Source organism: Carassius carassius, chromosome 12 (assembly GCF_963082965.1).
Source record: "Carassius carassius chromosome 12, fCarCar2.1, whole genome shotgun sequence".
NCBI classification, from domain to species: domain Eukaryota; kingdom Metazoa; phylum Chordata; class Actinopteri; order Cypriniformes; family Cyprinidae; genus Carassius; species Carassius carassius.
Genome location: NC_081766.1, coordinates 27,420,166 through 27,443,995, shown reverse-complemented (window position 1 = coordinate 27,443,995; position 23,830 = coordinate 27,420,166). Strand labels below are relative to the sequence as shown.

General features: G+C 37.6%; 1 protein-coding gene across 10 annotated transcripts in view; it reads right to left on the bottom strand.

The window, feature by feature from the left end:
* Window positions 1–23,830, bottom strand: part of LOC132155152 (activated CDC42 kinase 1-like) — a 126,822-nt gene that overhangs the window by 58,578 nt on the left and 44,414 nt on the right. For 7 of the 10 annotated variants that reach the window (XM_059563991.1, XM_059564001.1, XM_059563994.1 and 4 more), the window contains exon 1: window positions 11,869–12,478. The exons of 2 other annotated variants lie outside the window; for them this stretch is intronic. In XM_059563991.1, coding sequence (XP_059419974.1) covers window positions 11,869–11,931 — 63 coding nt within the window. In that variant the 5' untranslated portion in view covers window positions 11,932–12,478. Of the gene's footprint in view, window positions 1–11,868; window positions 12,479–22,392; window positions 22,917–23,830 lie in introns of those variants that run through there. One more of the 10 variants, XM_059563992.1, reaches the window with a different exon arrangement.

Here is a 23,830-nt window from a genome sequence, read left to right as displayed (position 1 = left end):
CATCACTGAATAACAGGTAAAATAAAGAAAGTAAGTAACTAATTAAGTAACTAATTACAAATACTTTCATTACTCAAGTACATTTTTAATTTATAAAATATAATTAAATTGTGGTACTTTTACTTAAGTAGAACAAATCTAAAGTATTCAACTGCACTACATTTATTTTTCACCAAAAGTACAAAAGAAAAAAAGTGACAAAGGCGACTCTGACGGAGAAGAGCGAGTTCGCGTTTGACGGGCACTTTTAAAACTCCTGGGGTGGAGCCCTGCACTTCAGCCAATAACAGACAGGTCTGACTCAGTTGCAAAACCAATCAAAACTCCAAATTCAGCTGCGGGGCCGGGCCGTTCAAACCGCCCTATGCTTTGACTGTCAATCACCTGCATTGTCGTTTTGAATCAGAATCATTAGCATTATAGTATTTTAGTGAATGTGCACTATGCTTAAATCGTAATTTTGTCAGCTCCTGCAATGGGTAATAATGTCAATATTACACTCCGCTGATAGTGGGATGCAGTTATTGCATGCATGCATGAAGCAAGAACAATCTAAGTGTCTTAAAGGGGTCATATGCTGCTAAAAAGAACAGTATTTTTGTATATTTGGAGTAATGCAATGTGTTTATGCGGTTTAAGGTTAAAAAAAAAAAACATTTTCCATATAATGCACATTATTGTTTCTCCTCTATGCCCCGCCTTCTGAAACGCGTCGATTTTTACAAGGCTCATCAGTCTGAAAAAGCTAAATGTGCTCTGAATGTTCAGCTAAACAGTGTGTTGTGATTGGCCGAATGCCTCAAGCATGTGACGGAAATGTCACGCCCCCTTACATCTGCCATCTCCCAGGCCAGCAGAACCAGACTCAGTCCAGCTGCTCTGCTCATGCACATTCCATCATTGGTTCTCTTTTAGAAGTTCAGTAAATGTACTGTTAGGATTAACTAAATAACTCTGTATATTGGTGTATTTCGCGTCAGAGGGAGTGTAAGGCACGTTTATAAACAGAATAACTAAAGTAATTTGTGGATTAGTGCGTACTGGAGATGCTAACCATTTAAAACAAACCAGTTCGATTTGGTGAACTGGTACGACCAGTTCACTAAGAAGATCTGGTTAAAAAGAAAGATTCGCTCATGATCCAGACATCACTAGACGAGACAAAACAAATAAAATCTATTATAAACTAGGCATTTGTTGCATCTAGTTGGGACATAACTACTGATTATAATGTTAGAATGAGCCGTTTTAGGTAGGAGTGGTTGACTCTTTCCACCACTAAGGAAGAACTTTAAATCACCCGATTTGAAGCGCATCAGTCACAAAGGATTCGTTTTTAATTAGTCGTTTCCACTGAGCGGTACGGTTCGTTACAGTACAGTACGGTACACAATTTTGAAATGTAGTTTTAAGAGTTTTTCAGACGAGAATGTAACTGTTTAATAGTCAAATCTGTGGTTTATTTATAAAGATAGCGCCTATTTGAAAATTTGTTTCGGAGCTCCAGGTGATCACCAGGCGCTCAGTACTCATGTATCCGCTGAGAGCAGCTTTGGAGCGGATAGTCCTTCTGACATTTACCGCTGGCTATGATGTCTCTGTAGTGATTAAACACAAGATACAATTCATTTTAAGCTGGCTATATTAAACAGGCATTCATGGTCTCATAATTCGATTATTTGTGGTCATATCATTTTGGCTGAGCACAAAATAATGTTTAACTTTATATATTTAATTTGAACTTCATCATAGTACAGTGTTGACTTTGTAGCATACATTTGACTGAACTGTTTGCTTTTGTCTCTATTTTGTCTTATATGAGCCTCTTATAATTTGTAATTATACTTATATAATGGCTTATATATGTTCAATAAAACTGACATTTAACAAAAAGAGGCAGAATTGTGCTTATTGATGCGGTTCATCTGCGATCGCTACTTTCCGTCACCATGCCTAACAAGTAAAGTAACTATTGGCAGTAGAAAGACAAGCCTGATTAGGATTACCCATACTGAATCGTACTGTACTGAACTGTACTATATCTTACCGCTCAGTGGAAACAAGCCATTAGATATGTGAACATTGCCCCGTGGTGACCTTTAATTTGGCCCACCATTCCATATACGAGAATAGGGGAAAATGCAGCTGATGCTAGGCCCATCGTGGTTATTACTATATTTGACTTATCATACTAAATTTAGACATGACCGCGATAAGATTTGGTGATGCAATATTGCCCATTGTGTTTACATAAATGTTTGTTTACGTAAAAAATGTATTTAAAAAATATTTTAGCTATCCCACTGCCTCTGACATCTGGTCTGCTGTCATCTGTGTCCGAGGCAGGGCTCAGTCAGCTTATGTCATATATTTGCAAAACAGTTTGAGATGAAATCGTATCTTTGTAGTAGTATCCTTTCAGCGTTTAAGGGGATTTCCCATGGCTGGCGTCAGCACTGTTCAATGCACTGATTCAACGCCATCAATAGGGTTGGGTACCGAAACCACCTATGGAACCGGTATGCACCGAACCGAATTAGAATGCAGATTTTGGTGCCTTATTTCGGTGCCTCTTAAATGCCCGAGCGATCGATTGAAATATTTGTCCTGGTTCTCCGAAATGTACACAAGAAGCATGGGCGTCACTACTTTTTTTTAGCGGGGCTATAGCATTTAGCTCCATAAACTGTACACAAATTCACAATCGCCTTATATTTCATCTGAAAACGGTGGCAGACTGGTCTCCTCGTCTTTCAGTGCGCTCTTCAATCCGCAGACCGCGGCAGAGCAGCACGAGCGGATTCAAACAGAAACAGAGGTGTGTGTTTATTGATAGATTGTTTATAATATCTGTATCTGTGCAGTTCTTTGTCATAAATACAGTTTACAAGAGGTCACGATGGAGCAAAGGGTTTCCCATCTACTGTAAAGTTTTCGCTCCGTTCACTGCTCATCACACGCAGCTGTTTCCTCCAGCGAAAATCTAGCCCTTAACACATATAAACGCATACTTTAATTACACTTATTTAAATATACTTAATTTAATTATTTTGTTTGTATCAGTTTCATCTGTTTCTTCATGCAATAACAGACAGATTCGATGATGGTGAGATCAGATCTGTGTGGAGCACCGGCTGTTGTCAGACTACTTGCGCTTTTAAAAATCTCATTAGATTATTATTAACATTAATGGCAAAATGAATGTTTGGAAATGTAAACTGATATTTCCTACTGACGTACTACAGAAAAAGATATAAATAACTGGCTTAAAACCCTTTTTAATGTGCCTGTACTGTACTTTACAAATGACATTGTTGCTACTTTATAAAGAATGACCATACGGTCATTTACAGAACTGATTAAAGACAGTGACAGACAGCACTAATTTTAACTAAATATCAAAGTGATTGACAGAGATACAGTAGAAACATTATGTGTGTTTTTTTTTAAACAATGACCCAGATCGTGAAATACATTTATTAGCCTTAGAGTAAGGGAAGCTTGGTAAATGAAAGCATCCAAGGAGTGTGTGAAAGCTATGGATTTATTTTAAATATTTTGTAATGTTCTTTAATGGTAACCATAGTTTTTTGTAGCTTTTTTTTTTTTAACGGCTCAGGCACCGTTTAGGCACCAGTAGCGTTTTAAAAGTATCGAAATGGCACCGGTATCGTAAAAAAAACCAATCGATACCCAACCTTAGCCATCAATCTCTATGAAATGAAACATCAACTTCAGCGTTACCCTGGAGACACAGTGATTGTCGACTGAGCCTTATAAAGCGGCCCACAAAGTTAAATTAAATTCAACACATAATTTATAACATGTATTATTTGAATGAACAGACTGGTTTAATGATGACTACTCATAAAAACCGTTCCGTGCCGCCACCTACAGGCATAAATATGTAACTGCATCAACTGACAGACTGTCAGACAAGTTATAAGTTTTGGAAAACATAAAGAGTTCTTACTAGAACCAGGCTCTTATAAAGGCCTGAATGGTTAAGTTCCTCAATACTTGAACGAGCTCATATCGCATTACATTCCTTCACGTCCACTGCTTTCTCAACACTCTGGCCATTTCAACATCCTTCATGAAGATGTGTGAGAGAAGCCTTCAAGGCAAGATGAGATTTTTTAAATATTTTTAGTAATTTATAAAGTTATGTTTTATTACCTATAAAGTAGGAATAAAACATTTTGTAAAAACTGTATCTATTTTTAAAGCCCAGTGTCAGTGAGGATTGGGTGGTCAGGAGTTCTGGTGTTTGTAGGAAATCTGAAGGAACATCTCCCAGCATTCTACTACGATGTTGCCCTGATGATTGAGGTAATTTTTTTTAGAACTTTGAACTGCAATTGTGTATATTGCTTTCACTCAACTGAACCATTTATAATGACTGGATATATTTCATATAAAAATGGTTATTCCTCTGTTTTTTTTTTTTTTTTTGTTTTTTGCTTGTTTTTTTCCTCAAGGTATTTTTATTTTTGTTACTTTCATGGCTATTTGGAACATTTCTGTTCACACAGACTGTGGAGAGATGGTGTGCAGCTTCATGACATTTGAAGTTCAGTGACGATGGAGAGTAAAAATATCACTCAAAAGTTCAACTAATTGCAATTAATGTCATTTTAAACTGTAATTTATTTGGAATTAAGTACAAATAATATGCATTTATGTGGTTAAAAACATAACATTTAAATCACACTTAAGTGTATTGTTGACAGTGTATTTTAGTTCACATGAATTGCTTGTCAGTACATTAGTAGTACACTATAAACTTATTTTAAAGACACTAAAAGCAATTATGAACATATAATTGTACATATAAAGATGTACTAAAAAGTGCCACTTAAGTGGTTTAAAAAAAACACTCAAAAGTTCAACTTATTGCATTTAATATAACTTAAAATGTGATACATTTGAATTAATTACAAATATAATGTACTTAAGCGGTGAAAATAACATTTAATATGCACGTATGTGTGTGTGTGTGTGTGTGTGTGTGTGTGTGTGTGTGTGTGTGTGTGTTTTAAGTATATTATTTCCATAATTAGTACACTTTATGAAAGTATACCTAAGTGCACTTCTTTTTCACAAGGGCACACAACATGCTTCTCAGCAAAGGTGAGCTTAGCCTTTTTATTCTTTCTGCTGATGAAAGTCTTGCTCACTGCAGAGTGCACCTTCAGTCTGACTCCTCTTAAACATGTAGAGAAAGAATATCCATACCCTGTTCAGCACTGAACTGGCAAGCAATTCCAGTTGCAGTGTTGAACAGATTCCCCATTAGGGGTCTCTACATTATCCTGTCTTCTTGAGCATTTATCTTATGTGGACAACCAGCATTTGGGGGGAATTGAGTGAATTAGTGTTATTGTAAAGCTGCAATATTTAAGAAATTAAAGATTTGGAATGACCAACTTCTCTTGCATTGGCTGAAATGGTCAACCCTTTGGCCTTCATCTGGGCAACCTCCTGCCGCAGAGTTTCAATCACCTTTGAGCGGCTCAGCATCTTGCAATCTCTGTAAACACTGGAGGAATGCTGCCAGTTAAATAGGGTTTGTCATATAATTAAGAAAATTAGCACCAGGTGCCAGAATAACACCAATAACTTAGTATCTTTAAGTGTTCTCTAATTTTTATATTTTTCAAACACAGTTTAGGTTTTTTATATTGCTTTAGTATAAAGAATATTGGTAACACTTTAGTTTAGGGTCCAATTCACACTAAGTTGCTTATTAGCATGTCTATTATTAACATATTGGCTGTTTATTAGTGCTTATAAAGTACATATAATGCATGACATCCATAATCCTACCCAATACCCTAAACTTAAAAAACTACCTTATAAATTATTAATAAGCAGCAAATAAGGAGTTAATTGAGGCAAAAGTCATAGTTAATGGTTAGTTAATAGTGAGAATTGGACCCTAAAATAAAGTGTAACCAGAATATTTTATATTACTTTTTATGAAAATATGCTTAAAAACTGTCCTTCTAGTCCTGTTAGGATAACTGCAAATAGGACAAAGCAGTGACCTTGAAATTTAGGAAATTAAAGGTTGCTCTCTAATTTTGATCTCTACTGTACATATAAATTCCTGCTTCTAGCTGCCATTTCAGGGCATCCTGTAAAGGGGGTTCAGCATGCAATCTACAGTGTATGGCTGGCACATGACTATTATGATGTGCTGGTTACTGGTTTGTCATAAAAGCACTTATACTATATTTATTTTTGCAATAAGTTTAGCTAGTAATTGTAAATAATATATATTTTTTATAATATATATTTTATAGTGTTATGTATGCAATATTTAAAGCAGATGTAACTTGTTATTAAAGTTTTATCAATTCAATTTATTTGATTATTTTCGAATATTCAAATTCAATTAAACCATTAAAATAGAATCCAGAAAAAATTTAACTAAAAACACAATATAGAAAAAATACCGCTCATTCCATACAGCAGTATGACAGTGATGGTTACATTGGCAAGTGTCACTGAAAGACTGCTTTTATATTGTTTTATATACATCTACAAACAGCCATATCCCTTCCCAGACACTGAACGTCCCAGCAACTCTTAACACTCAAACTGGGAACAGATCAAACATGCCCAAATCTTCCTCAATATTTCCTGTCTACCCTGCTGGCTTGCAAACTTAGGAGTCAAAGTTTAGATATACCTCTAAACATACAGGAAACACCTTTCCTTTGCAAAAGAGGCAGGGGAATGTGTGAAAGAGAGAAAGAGGAATCCAGGCCTCTGCAGAGGAGGAAAAACACTTGTCCTGTGGTTGAAGATGGTCTAAAGCAAAACAGCTCCTTGTATATACGTTTTAATAATTAATTTAAAAAAAAAAAAAAAAAAAAAAAAATGTATATATATATTACATATTAATAAAAAGTGATAATTTATAATTGTTGCTATATTGTTAAATGGTTTAGTTAAATATGTTAATTTCAGGTAATTTTCACAGCCAACTGAAGAAAGCACCACCAAAACTTGGCAGTTATGTCTGCAATAAAATAAATAATACAATAGGACAGCATCTTTCAAATGAAAGATTCTCCCAGCTCAAGTATGTTCGTGTGTTTGTATTCCTTGCAAAACTCTGCGGCAAGTCATTAAATTATATTTGGTTCATAAGAATTTGTAAGCATTCCAAATGAACCAAGACCCCTCTATAATATCTTATCAAATTTGGTACTATGCATTATAATATTATCATTTGGAAAACACTAACATTATAAAACTTGGATATTCCAGTATTACCAAAATGCAGGTATATTGAGCAATGCTAGTGGCAACGAGTGAAACTTTTGCAATTTTAAGTAATGCATTTGATGCTGAAGGGCTATAGCCTTTAAGCCCAAAGGAACTATTGTCATGGCCCTTGGACAGAGGCGACGAGGTACAACCAAGAGTTGTTACACCCTTCATACAAATTTAAGAAAGAGCATTACAAAAAAAATTGCCATAATGAGGCACAATATATCAAATACGGACAAAATTATGACGATGCAGTTAAAGTCAACAAGACTGGATTAATGGATGCACATTTAAAGGGATAGTTCAACCAAAAATGAAAGTTATGTCATTAATGACTCACCCTCATGTCGTTCCAAACCCGTAAGACCTCCGTTCATCTTTGGAACACAGTTTAAGATATTTTAGATTTAGTCCGAGAGCTTTCTGTCCCTCCATTCAAAGTGTGTGTACGGTAGGGCTGGGCGATTTTATCGATTCTGCGATATAAATCGATATTTTTTTTCCAAAGAAAGTATAGATTTTTTTAGCCGCGAGTATCGATACATATGTCCTGCTTAAAAGCAGATGTGTGGGAGCACTTTGGTTTTAAAAAAAAAAAAGAAGGAAAGCAACGACTTGGATAAAAGCGTCGCAGTTTGTAAGCTATGTGGCACTAACGTTAAATATTCCGGCAATACCACAAATTTACGAGCACACCTAAAACGTCACCACCTGAACAAGTTTATGCTTACGGAGGACCCAAAGCAGCAGAGGCCGCGTGACCCAAAACAAACTACGCTGGACATCGATGGCGTTTGTTCCCACAAGTTTCCATCTGCTTCACCATGGTCGCAGAAAATCTATTGCCTACTTTATTTGTCAGGATTTGAGACCATATTCAGTGGTGGAAAACCCCAGCTTTAGGCGCATGGTGAACACGATGGAGCCCCTCTATCCTATTCCAACCTGCGAACACCTCACCAAGGTTTGCATTCCCGGGCTGTATGCTCAGACAGGGGCACACGTTAAAGCCTCCCAGGCCAGCATTGAGAGAGTTGCCCTGACGTGCGACGGCTGGACCTCGCGCACAACTGAAGCATATGTCACCATCACGGCCCAGAGGAATGGGAGCTTGTTACGTATGTTTTACAAATCAGGGACATGCCCGAGAGCCACACCAGACACAACCTGGCAGAACATCTGAGAAAGGCCGTCGCTGAATGGGGAATCACAGAAAAGGATCCAGTAATCGTCACTGACAATGCGTCAAATATGACAATCGCAGCTGAGGAGGCAGCATTCACACTTCATGTCAAATGTTATGCTCATAAACTAAATCTAGCTGCACAACGTGCCCTTAATCACAGCAGTCGCACGCCTGCTGGGAAGGGTGCGACGCATTGTGAGTTTCTTCAGACGGAGCACCACAGCCAACCACATGCTGAAAGAGAAACAGAGGCTTCTATACGTTTACCAGAGCACAAGTTGATGAGGGATGTAGTTACCAGGTTAGTGTTTGTTTACTTTTCAATTGTTTATTTTGTTTTTTTTATTACTTATTAATTTATTACATTATTATTTAATTTGTTTAGTCTTTTATGTAAAGCATCCATGCTGTCTATAAATAAAATAAATAAAATATAAATAAAGTATATTTCTTTTATTTAACTACAGATGGAATAGTGCGCATGACATGCTGGAAAGATTCCTGGAGCAACAACCGGCAATCTGCGCAACCCTGCTCTCAAGTGAAGTCAGGAAGACCGAGAAAGATCTGTGCACACTGACTGAGTCAGACGTGTCAACAGCTGAAGAAGTAGTCAGCGCTCTGAAGCCCATGAAAGAGGCTACACAGTACATGTCCAAGGAAAAGACCCCCACACTGTCAGTCGTCGCACCCCTCTAGGACACACTGATCAATGGACTGAAACCGATCGAAGATGATTCTGCAGTCATAAAAGAGATGAAGGCTGCCATGGCTAGGGATCTTCAGAAGAGGTACATTGACCTCAAGGCAACTCTCCATGCATGTTCAGCGATGGATCCAAGATTCAATAGTCTTCCCTTCCTGACTGAAGATGAAAGACAGGAAGTTTATGACGGACTGATTGTAGAGGCTGCAAGACTGAGCATGCGGCCATCAGAGGTATGGTAAGGCAGTGATGGTACTGCTAGTTTAAAAGGCAAATCCTACATCAGTTTAAAATAGATAAATATTAAGTAGTTTTAGAAGCATAATTAAATACTATAATGTTAACAGGTTTAAAGGCATATTTAATATAGTAATTAAAAAATTTATACAATAAAAGCTCATGAATTTCATTTCATGTTGACTTATTTAATTTAGTCACTTTGGAGTGTGGATGAAGAGGGCACAGTAAATGCTCATGCTGATGATGAGGAGATGGCATCTAAAGAAGATGAAGATGAAGATGTTGTGGATGAAGGAGAGCAATTCATGGAAGGAGTGAGCAGTCAAGGTCAGTAGTATTACCCATTGTTATCCAGTGAAGCGCACTGTGTTGTCTGAACTTTTTGGTGAACGATACGGTGGTGGTGAAGCACAAACCACGAAAAATACCCAAAAGGATGAGACCAAGGAGCAGATGACACACTACAAGGAGGCAGATCTCCTGGAAGTGAAATAAGATCCACTGGTCTGGTGGAAGAAGCACCAGTATCAGTATCCACTCTTGTCACAACTTGCTAAAAGGTACCTCTGTATCCCTGGCACTAGTGTTTCCTCTGAGAGGGTCTTTTCCACCGCCGGAGATATCATCACTGCTCAGAGAAGTGCACTTATTCCAGAGCATGTGAATCAAATCAAAACAGAAATCTGAACACAATGTAGATCACTTGGTCTGCAGTTATGTGGAGAGGAGAGTTTGTTTAGTGTTCACTTAAGGCCTTCAGCTACTTTGCTAAGATGGGTACAATTTTTTTCAACTTGAATTATTGTCTGGCTGCCATGGTTTATTTTTTTCTGCTGGCTAGACTGGCTACCTCACATACGTGTAGGCTTACAGGAATACTTAGCTAAGTTTTAAGTTAAAAGTTCTTAGTTCTTGAATTATTTGATGTTTTGGAGAAGTCATAGTACTACTATGTTTACTTACCTGGCGGCTAGACTGGCTACCTCATGTTCAGTGTCAAGCTAAAAAGCTGTCAAAGAAACTGTTCAGAACAGGCCACTTGCACTCTAACTCTCCATTGTTAATTGCAAATTGCAATGTTGCACTTTATTTACTTTTCAAAGGCTTGTAAGTTTGCACTGTTTCAATAAATGGAACTAATTTTCTCAACACATCTTTGATTCATTTTGTCCAGCATTTATTTAATCAGCAAACTGCTTCTTCCTGACATTTCGATTCAGTAAACTGGTTGAAGAAAACGGTTCACCGGTTCTTTTGCGCTCGACATAATGATGTCATTTGCGATGATTGCCCTTGATTCAAGCCTTCGGTTTACCTGCGCTCATAACATTAGCACAGAATCAGTTCAGAATCAATCACCAAACGAATCAGTTCGGTTCAGACGCGCTGTGTGGCAGTCTGCTTCACGCTGAATCACTCATGCGCAGTATCATCAGCTCCTCGGTTCTCAAATCAGACGCGTCCGACAGAAACGGTTCTTGACTCGAGAACGAGTCAATGTTTCGCTCATTATCTGGCTCGGTGTTCATCTTCAGTTCTCTCTTCACAGCAGTTCAGTCAGTGTACTATTTGTGTAAATGAATTACTCCGGGATATTGGTTTGTTTTAACTCAGGGGGAGTGTCAGCCACATTAAAAAAGTTGACAGCTTAAGTCTTTTGTGGATTAATGCGTATTGGAGACGCGAACCATTTCAAATGATTCAGTTCGATTTGGTGAACTGGTTCAAGAAGATCCGGTTACATCGAGTGATTTGTTCGCGAACCGGATATCACTAAACTGCAGTCAACGCGCTCACAACAGACACGGAAGAGAAGACAATGCTGAGTAAAGTCGAAGTTTTTGCTATTTTTGGACCAAAATGTATTTTCGATGCTTCAAAAAATTCTAACTGACCCTCTGATGTCACATGGACTACTTTGAAGGTGTTTTTATTACCTTTCTAACCATGGACAGTATACCGTACACACATTTTCAATGGAGGGACAGAAAGCTCTCGGACTAAATCTAAAATATCTTAAACTGTGTTCCGAATATGAATGTAGGTCTTACGGGTTTGGAACGACATGAGGGTGAGTCATTAATGACATTATTTTCATTTTCGGTGAACTAACCCTTTAATACTAAATAAATGTCAAACAAATGCAAAAACACCTGATTTCTGACAGTGTGTGAGAAAAACAGTTAGACATGATGCTCTCAAGTTATGCATTGTGAAGGTTTCATGTAATGTTAGGGTCAGGCTCGGGTATGGTCTGATGATATCCATGAACACAGCTAAGTTCTGACACGTGTAAAAGCATGATGCGGTTTCACACCAACACAGATGCTGACATGAACCAGCACACATATGTACTCTATGCTCAAGCACGGGTCAATCTTGAAATTCCCAGCTCTATTCCTCATACTGAAACCTAGCATGTGCTGCACAAGAGAATGAAAAACAGACTTACTCTGTACACATGAAAATGAGCAAGAAAAGGAAATGATTTTTTGAGCTTGTCAAAACGACGCATATTGAGTTCTAAGAGAAAATCCACAAAAAGTCAAGTTCAGTCTAATCATCCAAGATTCTTTTGCTGGAGAACGGTGTTCGAAATAGAGAGACAGCTCCAAAACCTTGAAGGTCTCCTCAGTTGCAAAGACTCCTGAACTTGTACAGCTGACATACTACATTCCATCGTGAGGCAATCCACATTAAGCTCCTTTAACCGAAGCTCAGTGCTAGCATGGAGAACTTGTATGTGGGGGACCGTGTGGGGCAAGGCAAAAAAAGACTAGAGAGAGGTCTACCAAAGGGAAATGTTTACTTGGCAGCCTAGTTAGAACATCCCAAAACAAAGCATGCTCTGAAGCAAGTCACAAGTAGTGTGAGGTGATGTCTTTTTGCTGTATGTCTGAAAAGATTTTGCAGAATGTAGTCGAGTCATTTTCCTCAGTTGTCCATTCCTCTATCCATCCGCTCAGTCCACCGGCCAGCTATTAATAGAACAGTTTCTTCTATTCCCGATTCCTTTGCTCAGATGACGGCCACAGTGGAAGTGATAAGAGAATCAGAAGAGCTGCAATGCCCAGCCAAAGTTGTCCTTTAGTACTTCTGTGGTTTGCCAAGCTGGAAAAGGTTCTGTTTTTGGTTTGTTTTTTGGTCAGTACGTGCATGTTTGTGTCAGAGGGAACGTGTTGTTCTGGTGAAGGAGGAGCGTCTGACTCTCTCTCCCCATACAGTGTAACTGTGTAATTCCTGCAACTCACACACAGATGCTGGGGAAGTGCCCCCTTTTCTTTCTTTCACTCCCTCCCTCCCTCCCTCCCTCTGTCAGCCTGTGGCCAGGACAGAGACTCTATGGTATTCGGATGGATGAGCATTTGATCATGAGCCAAAAAGTCAGATTTAACTGCAGGACGGAGAGCTCATTTCCTGTGTTCCTCCCCTATGTTGGGCTCTTAACAAATCCCCCTCCAGAACACCACCATATCCTTTCCTATCTCTGGCTCTCTCCACTTCTTTATTTTAAATTCACTCTCTCTCTCCCACTCCAGTCTAAACTCCCACATGACCTGACTTTACTTCTATATTTGGTTTGCAGCATTTACTTAGTCCATCTAAAAAATTTATCTAAACCTATTGTAAACAAATGCATATATATATATATATAAGGACCAGATTTAAAGGGATAGTTCATCCAAAATGATCCATGCTTAACACAAGAACAAATCTTTTACTGAATGTTTATTTTTGAATAAAAGAATATAAGTAAATCTGTTCACTATGATTCTATTAGTCTCTTTAATATGAGTCTATTAAAGAGACTTGTATTAAACCGCTTCATTCATATGGGTTACTTTTACAATGTTTTAATGAAATCATGAAAGCTTGAAATTAATAAATGGACAAAACAAGTTGACACAATATTACAAATATCTTCATTTGTGTTCTGAATAAGACAATTTATGTTTTTGGAACAGCATGAGGGTAATGATTAATGATTTGAACTGTACGAAAGTGATGGTTGTATCATCAAAAAACACTTCTTTATGTGTGTATAGTGACCTGTAGTTACCACTAACAGCTTTGCACATTCAGACCGGAAGAGCCAAGCTCACACTACATCTCCAAATGTAGCACCTCATGGAGAAGACAAACCAAACCTCACTCTCATGTCTGCCTGCAGGATTCAATGATGGTCCATGTCAAAAAAGCACAAGTAGTGAAAACCTGATTAATGGAATCTGAGACAGCCCCACTCTGTTAAACCCATATGACATCAGAACTCTGCTAGCTTTTCTTAAATAAAAGGTTTTTTTTTTGTTTGTTTTTTTGTTTTTTGTGGTGGTCAGATGGATTATTTTTTTCCAGGCTGCAGTGCTCTAACAAACCACCAGAGGGAAGCAGTTACACAAAAGTGCTTGAATGACCAGTTGTATTTGAATGACATCCAGTATTGTCCATACTTTAGACCTAAAAGACACTTTACATTTAATCATGAATCCAAAAAATAAAAAGAATTTAAATATGACAAATATAACAACTACATCAAGGACAAGGAAGTGTAAAGCCCTGCAAGTGAAAAAAAAAAGCCATAATTCTTATTTTATGGAAAGAAGCTCAGTAAGTGATTCACAACAACTTTAATGAAGGACCACAGCAGTAACAGTAACTGACTCTACAGTTAAAGCTCATCTGGAAAATTCATACAGGCAAAAGACATGCTTGAACATGGCTTAAAAGGCAACACATGCTTCTTTTTAATAACAAATCACACGGTCCTATACAATTCAGCTTTGTAAGTGATACTGAATATGCAGCTCAATTCTCCAGCACTCAGCTTTAAAGATTCATGAAAAGACATTCATGAAACACATTTGTCTTATAACTTCTGTTCAGTATTTCAAAGGAAAATTGAATATTCTGAGGGAAGTGATTTGGAAGGGATTTGTTTGGACTGAACAAGATAGTGAAAGTACTGAATCTATAGTGGCATGGACAAAGAAAAGTTTGCTTTCAAAGTATTTTGACATTCCATAATTTTGTTCATTCATACTGTGAGTGCTTTGAGTTTTGTGCTTTCATTCACGATCCTGGACAGTCTCAAACAAACTACCATCTAATGTACTCATCAAGAAGCCCTGCTTTTTCATTTTTGTGTTATCCTCCCATAAACAACTGCACTGCATGCAGTACTACTAATATATTTGGCTGGTTCATTTTATAATCCGAATGGATGGTTAGTAATTCCTTTTGTGGGAAGCTCCAGATTTTTCTGAATTTCAATTTGCATTCTCACAGAATATATTCAACACAAAGAGAGATAAAAGACAGGGTGGACAGGGTAATAATCCAGGGTGATAACTTAAGGGATAACTGTAAGCGAATTTAAAAGGAAAGAGAGAAAAACAGAAGCTGAAAGAAGTGTGGAGTCAGTTTAGTTTCTGCAGGACTAAATCATTATCTGGTTTTCTCAAGGGATGGGTGAGGTTATAGTGCCAACCACAAAGAAACGGTGTTCACACACACACACACACACACATACCTAGCCTAAACAAGTATTAACAAATACCCTAAAGCCAGAGATGAGATGATTCACAGAACCCCAGGCTGTCATGCAAAGATCTACAGACATCTCTAAAAACATTCATTAAGTATATTTACATGCATTTTAAAAAGATTGATTTCAATCGAACTAAAATCATTTGTCTTTTTAAAATGTTATGTAAACACTTTACGTAGTCTAACTGAAATAATACCAGTGTGCGATACAACGGTCTTCTTATTATTGACCATTTTTGTGGCGTTGTCAAGAGAAGGTTCCCACTAAGAGAGTTGTTTGGGAATAAGTGTCACGTGATCCTTCAGAAATCATTCTAATATGTTGATTTGGTGCTCATGAGAAATTCCTTATAATTTAAGTTGTGTGGACTAATATATTATTGGCCACCGTGATAAATTTTTTTTCAGGATTCTTTGATTAATTAAAAGTTCCAAAAAGCAATATTAATTTGAAATATACAAATATACTCCATACTTGGCTGAATGAATGTCACTTAAAAAACAAAACAAAACAAAACAAAAGGGGAAGTTGTGGCCTAGTGGTTAGAGAGTAGGATTCCTAACCCTAGGATTCTGGGTTCGAGTCCCGGGCCGGCAATATCACGACTTAGGTGCCCTTGAGCAAGGCACCGAACCCCCAACTGCTCCCCGGTCGCTGCAGCATAAATAGCTGCCCACTGCTCTGGGTGTGTGTTCACAGTGTGTGTGTGTTCACTGCTTTGTGTGTGCACTTTGGATGGGTTAAAATGCAGAGCACAAATTCTGAGTATGGGTCACCAATACTTGGCTGAATGAATGTCACTTAAAATCTGCTTGTGATCTTGTGAACAAGTCATCAATTTGTATAATTTTTTAATAAAAGTAATTACTTTAAAAATAAAGTAATAGTTTACACACATCACGTCATTGCAAGCATAGTTGAGCATAGGGCTGGATAATAATTCATTATCAAAATGTATCTCGATATAATTTTTTTCAATAACGGTGATATTATTTTTCAACACATTTCCAATATTTTGTTATTAGTGTTTGCCATACATTGATTATGCGTGGCTTTGACTGTGTTGAATATACATGAGCACTGCATGTTTCAAAATCAAAGCACGTCACTATAGAAGCAGATTAGTCTCAAATATAATTCACGCAAAAAACACGATTCACACATGCGTAGACAATTTCACATGCATGAAACCTAATTCACGTACACACAAAAAAAATTCACGTGCGTGAAAAAAAAATATATTCACAAAAAGCAATTCACAAGTGCAAAATAAAATTATATATTTATAAAATACATTTCACAAATGCAAAAAACTATTTGTAGATATACAACTGTGCACAAAAACCTTTGAATGTTTAAAATGTACGAGTGTCTGAATGTACGAATCGTCATTTACTACGAATCCACTCGGATTTGTGTGTGTGTTTTTGAGACTTTCCTGGCAGAGCTCTCTTCCCACATGGGTCTGTCGTACTCTTTAGCCAATCAGATGCGAGCTTACCATTCAACCAATCATATCATAAGCCACTGAGTGCATTCAAGGAGCACGATTCTGCGCACCTTTAGCGCAATATGGATTAATTAGAATGGAAATTAAACCTTTACATCAGTAATCCAGCATGGCGAATGAAGAACGGGAAGCACGGGTAAGAGTTTTGTTTATTTCATAAAAGTCTGAGTTTACACATTTTATCGTTTACACATTCAATCAAGACAGTTTTTCTAGTTAGAAAACTAGTTAGAAAAAAATACAGTTGTAACAGGACAGTTACAGTAATTATAAATTAAACTGCAATCAGGATAGTAAAAAGAAATACCTGTAAAGACAAAAGTAACATTTTGAGAGTTGTGAAATTATAATTCTAAATAATCTTGTTTTATAAATTGATGTCTGTTAGGTCAGTGTGTACTTTCTTACAGTAATACATTTTAAAACATGTAGCCTAGTCATTGTTAACCACTACGTTGAAGCAATGTAGTTCGATCAAGATAAACAACATCACATATTTAGAAACGTTGTTTAATTTGTAACTATATATGTTATAGTGGTTCTCAACCTTTTTTTCCACTGGGCCGCACTATGGTCCAAGTCCAAGTGCAAGCGGATTGCACAGGTTCTTCACACTGCCTCTACATGTGCAATTGTGCTTTTGAAGCCTACTGACCACGCGCACCTGTCCGTGCGGTCATAAAAAAAAATGGGAGGTACGCGTTCGTCCTCTCAGAGCCTCCGCACACACTCTCCTATGACGATGATTACGTCACGCCTACCAAGCGGTCCATAACGGACTCCCCGCGGACGCGGAAAGTTTAACATATGGCTTAAGATGCAGTCTGTAAGATGCGCACGGGAGCATGACTTGACGCGACATTGCAGAAAATGTGTGTTCACAAATGTAGCCTATGTTGATCCAAATATGGAAAGCACATTCGAATTTAATAATATAAGGTTCTCTCCAGAGATGTTTTGCCACATTTCTTCAATTAAGAATGATTGCTATGTAATATATGGTGTTCCCATTTGCCTGAACTTCAAGTAAGTTGCGGGGCAAACCAAAATCCAGCACTCTCCTTCACTACTGATACTGCGACTATTATTTTTTCTACGTGTTCATTCGCTGGCATTTTTCACATTTCTTTTTTTTCTCCCTTAAAAACAAATTTGTCCATTATGATGCTCAATTTTACCGAACTAATGGCTGTTGATTGAATTCTGCCAAAGTGGGCGCTTGTATGTGTTCGTTAAATGAGTAATGTTATGTGAGTAGGTCTGATCATGTCTGAAAATAATATATGAAACACAAAATAATTTAACATAAAAAAACATTAGGCTATAGCTTACATTTCTTAAGTAAATGTTTAAATTAATGTAAAAAATAATAATAATTGTAAAACTGAAAAAAAAAAAATTAATTGTGTTCAGCATGGTGGGACGCATTTGAATTCGTGACGGGCCGCGGGTTGAGATGATGCTGCTGCTAGCTCCATGGTCATTTAATAGGACTAGCCTATTGTTTCTTTTACGCGGCTGAAAATAACTGTGCTTTCTGTTACTGAGCCTGTGTCTGTCACTCGTCCTCTTAAAAGTGGAAGCTTGTGCTTTGTTGCATTATATTGAAACTTTGTTGATGTTCTCTGTTCATGACTCTTTATATGGCGATAAAAGACAGCTTTGTTGCGGTTTTTTTTTACCAACCCGGTTAGGACATAGAAGGGGGAGCACAGGAAAAAAAGTTTGGGAACCGCTGCATAAAATAACGGTTATGGAAATTAGAACGACAGTACATTTAATTAAATTGCAATGAAGTTACAAACGATCCACATCATTAAAGAGAATAAGCTCCGAAATATATAAAATAAATAAAAACGAGGATAAATCTGAAACTTTTCAAGTGCGACAATAAATAACCTACACACGATCCACAACATAATTAAGTTGCAAAGAGCATAGGCTCAAACATAAAATAAAATGAAAGAGGATGCTTCTGGAACTTTTCGAGTGTAGCGCAAAAGTCGCTCAGCCTGCAGCGAGAGAGAGCTCATTTTCTTTCTCTATTCTCTTTCGTCTCTGTTGCCTCCAAATCCTCACTCTCTCTTGGCCCCTCTCCTCCTGACTAACAACTTTAAGATGTCCGACTTGACAGTTTCTCTGATTTCAGCCAGTTAAGCATATTTATAATACAACCCGAATTCCGGAAAAGTTGGGACGTTTTTTAAATTTTAATAAAATGAAAACTAAAGGAATTTCAAATCACATGAGCCAATATTTTATTCACAATAGAACATAGATAACGTAGCAAATGTTTAAACTGAGAAATTTTACACTTTTATCCACTTAATTAGCTCATTTAAAATTTAATGCCTGCTACAGGTCTCAAAAAAGTTGGCACGGGGGCAACAAATGGCTAAAAAAGCAAGCAGTTTTGAAAAGATTCAGCTGGGAGAACATCTAGTGATTAATTAAGTTAATTGATATCAGGTCTGTAACATGATTAGCTATAAAAGCTTTGTCTTAGAGAAGCAGAGTCTCTCAGAAGTAAAGATGGGCAGAGGCTCTCCAATCTGTGAAAGACTGCGTAAAAAAAATTGTGGAAAACTTTAAAACAATGTTCCTCAACGTCAAATTGCAAAGGCTTTGCAAATCTCATCATCTACAGTGCATAACATCATCAAAAGATTCAGAGAAACTGGAGAAATCTCTGTGCGTAAGGGACAAGGCCGGAGACCTTTATTGGATGCCCGTGGTCTTCGGGCTCTCGGACGACACTGCATCACTCATCGGCATGATTGTGTCAATGACATTACTAAATGGGCCCAGGAATACTTTCAGAAACCACTGTCGGTAAACACAATCCGCCGTGCCATCAGCAGATGCCAACTAAAGCTCTATCATGCAAAAAGGAAGCCATATGTGAACATGGTCCAGAAGCGCCGTCATGTCCTGTGGGCCAAGGCTCATTTAAAATGGACTATTTCAAAGTGGAATAGTGTTTTATGGTCAGACGAGTCCAAATTTGACATTCTTGTTGGAAATCACGGACGCCGTGTCCTCCGGGCTAAAGAGGAGGGAGACCTTCCAGCATGTTATCAGCGTTCAGTTCAAAAGCCAGCATCTCTGATGGTATGGGGGTGCATAAGTGCATACGGTATGGGCAGCTTGCATGTTTTGGAAGGCTCTGTGAATGCTGAAAGGTATATAAAGGTTTTAGAGCAACATATGCTTCCCTCCAAACAACGTCTATTTCAGGGAAGGCCTTGTTTATTTCAGCAGCACAATGCAAAACCACATACTGCAGCTATAACAACAGCATGGCTTCGTCGTAGAAGAGTCCGGGTGCTAACCTGGCCTGCCTGCAGTCCAGATCTTTCACCTATAGAGAACATTTGGCGCATCATTAAACGAAAAATACGTCAAAGACGACCACAAACTCTTCAGCAGCTGGAAATCTATATAAGGCAAGAATGGGACCAAATTCCAACAGCAAAACTCCAGCAACTCATAGCCTCAATGCCCAGACGTCTTCAAACTGTTTTGAAAAGAAAAGGAGATGCTACACCATGGTAAACATGCCCCGTCCCAACTATTTTGAGACCTGTAGCAGAAATCAAAATTGAAATGAGCTCATTTTGTGCATACAATTGTAAACTTTCTCAGTTTAAACATTTGCTATGTTATCTATGTTCTATTGTGAATAAAATATTGGCTCATGTGATTTGAAAGTCTTTTAGTTTTTCATTTTATTAAATTTTAAAAAACGTCCCAACTTTTCCGGAATTCGGGTTGTATATATTATGGAATGAATGAAACGAGTTGGCACGCATATTAGCCTTCAGTACATAAAAGAAGAACAGTGCGTTGAAGACAGCATCTTCATTCTTCAATCTTCATTCGCCATGCTTGATTACTGATGTAAAGGCTTAATTTCCATTCTAATCAATCCATATTGCGCTAAAGGTGCGCAGAATCGTGCTCCTTGAATGCACTCAGTGGCTTATGATATGATTGGTTGAAAGGTAAGCTCGCATCTGATTGGCTAAAGAGTACGACAGACCCACGTGGGAAGAGAGCTCTGCCAGGAAAGTCTCAAAAACACACACAAATCCGAGTGGATTCGTAGTAAATGACGATTCGTACATTCAGACACTCGTACATTTTAAACATTCAAAGGTTTTTGTGCACAGTTGTATATCTACAAATAGTTTTTTGCATTTGTGAAATGTATTTTATAAATATATAATTTTATTTTGCGCTTGTGAATTGCTTTTTGTGAATATATTTTTTTTTCACGCACGTGAAATTTTTTTTGTGTGTACGTGAATTAGGTTTCATGCATGTGAAATTGTCTACGCATGTGTGAATCGTGTTTTTTGCGTGAATTATATTTGAGACTAATCTGCTTCCATACGTCACAGGTGTTTTATATGAATGTATCTCTGAAAAGAAAGGTCTGTCTTCAAAAACTTTCGATGGCATTTTCATTTTATCTGATAAAGTAGATTTAATAAGCGGATCTACTTTGATTACAGTCATTACTGGAGAAACCACTTGTTTTACCGCTCTCACAGCGCCTCCTGCTGGCAGACAATCACTTTGCATTTTCAATTAGTCCGTCTCCAGCAACATGTTTCCCTTTCAAGGGAACTTGGACTTGGATGGATATATTTACCTGATGCATTTACCTGAAATAAAAAGTTTATAACATTTTACAGTATTACATTCTAAATCTTGGAGTTTTTTTGTGGGGGGTGGGGGGGTGATATAAATTAATATTTTTATTTAGCAAAGATGCTTTAATTGATCAAAAATCAAATGTTAAAGACATATATAATGTTACAAGATTTCTATTTCATATAAATGCTGTTCTTCTGAACCTTCTATAAATCAAAGAAACCAAAAAATAAATAAACCCAGCTGTTTTCAGCATAATAATAAATGATTTTTGAGCAGCAAATCAGAATATTAGAATGATTTCTGAATGATCATATGGACTGGAGTAATGATGCATAAAATTTATAGAATCGCAGGAATAAATTACATTTTTAAATATTTTCAAATAGAAAACAGTTATTTGAAATAGTAAAAATATTTCAACATGTTATTGCTTTTGCTATATTTTGGATCAAATAAATGCAGGCTTGGTGAGCAGAAGAGAATTCTTTAAAAACATGAGACATCTTACTGTTTAAAAACTTTTGACTGGTAGTGTATGTTAAACTATAGTTTGAGATTAGAGATTAAAGATATTAATATTAATTAGGTGAGTCTGAGACGGTTATTTGACAGCAATTTCACATTTCTTGTTTGTATGAAGGCTAAAAACAAATAAAAGGTGAACATTCATTTATTTGTGCTGTTTCTAAAATATTATATGGTTTTATATGAGGTGTCATAGACTTTGTAAATAAATTTTTCATAACTTTGTATGCACAGACATCTGTTGTGGCCGTTCTTGGCAGTTTTTACAAGGCTTTTTTTAATAGTGTTCATATCGATATCCAAATTATATCGTATCGACCGAAAATAAGAAATATATTGTGATATAAATTTAGGCCATATTGTACAGCCCTAGTTGAGCACCACCCAAAGCAAACAGTACCATGTAAATATACATGCTGAATGACAATAACAGTAGAGCACAGCCTGGTTAATGTGTGCAAAGTATGAGGAAATTTAGGTCACCAACCACTATGCTAATAAGAGTACCGTGTGGGTTATTATACCACCTTACAGACACACTGACACACTTACAGACTCACATTTCTGGTGGGGTAAACCACCGCTGAACACCTTGTTCTTACCGTTCTGACTGAATAAGCGGAGACGTGTAATGGACATTAAAATAAATGTCCACAATACTTATGATAAATATTTAAAATAAGTAACACTCCAACAAAACTGTTATCAGTTATCTAGATAGCCTGTAATACCTCATCATCATCGCAATCACTGTACAGACGTTGGTATTCTGCTGTGTCCCCCATGCTAAGGTCAAACCAAGAGTCCAGCTCGGTTGCTCGTCCGCTATCCAGTTCAAACAGACTGTCTTTCTGTGCACAGGTGAAACCACTGATTGTTGCTCCTCATAACAGGCTGCTGCTTCTTGTTCTCTGATGGCTGGTCAGTGTATATTTGTGTGATGCCACACTATCAGTTAGACAAGTTCATCACATCCCTACGCATTTCCTAATTCTATTGTGTACCAAAGCAGATTGCAAATCCTCTCTCCCTGAGCTGTTTTTCATTCGGGCTCCTTCATCGGAGACGCTCCGTCCCTCCCTCTCTCCCTTTTAAAAACATCTGTGTGCAGTGGTTTTTGTTTTTTGTTTTTTATATATGTGGAGTCCTGATGGTTTGGCCGATGCCATCGGCTAATTCCTTGTTATTGTTGTCATGTTTTCCCCTCTAATTTCCCCCTCTTTTTTTCCTCTTGTTTTTTAAGCCGAGGCTGCTGGTCTCTGCTGCGGTGGTGAGTGGCTGTCCCCGACAACGCAGGGGCTACCTCATCAAGTGCACTCACCAGTGAGCAGTGGGCTTGAGCTCTCAGCCAATCATAATGCTCACCGACTCTGCTTGACGAAGCAGCTTTAATCTGGCAGGCGAGTGCATTCGAGAGAGAGAGAGAAAGAAATAGACAGAAAGGGAGAGGCAAAACCCGCAGAGGGAGGTGAAGGGTAGTCTGTTTGCATCCTCCTGTCTCCTGATCTCTCCGTACTCTCTCTGAGCAGACTTAATGTGTGGCCAATCTGCTGTTTTTCAGACCACCCAACCAGCGGTCTTCACTCTTCTGAGCCTGAGAGGAAAAGTCTTAACTAGAATACGAAAACAGCTGCTGTGTCAGCTAGGGGTGGCTTGATACAAGAATTTTGAATACAAGAATCTAATACAACTGTAGCAATACTAAAACTATTATTGAATTAATAAATAGTTCAAATGCTTGATCTGCAACAATTATTCAAAAAAATAAAACAACTATTTAAATGTTGCTTTGCTGGCCTTACATGCAGTGAATCCCTGATAAATCCTGAGCACACAAACTAAAACTTATAGTTATAACTAGATGCACTGGGTGGCACTGTGGAACATGTAAACAAGTTGATTGTTATTGATTCGGAGGTGATTCTAGGTGCACCAAAGTTTGGAATTTCTTTGATCAACATGTTGTGTTCCAACTTTGTTAAGTGAAACTGAAGTATCACCACAAGGAAACGTATGAAAGCCAAACACTGAAACATCATTATTGACCAGTCAAATGAAGAAAGACAACTGTACATCACTCCAAGCGCTACTGTGAGTGACCCAACAAGACTGCTAATTTTCTCTGAAGCTGGCTTTATTGTTAACAGACTAAGGGGCCATTCACACTTT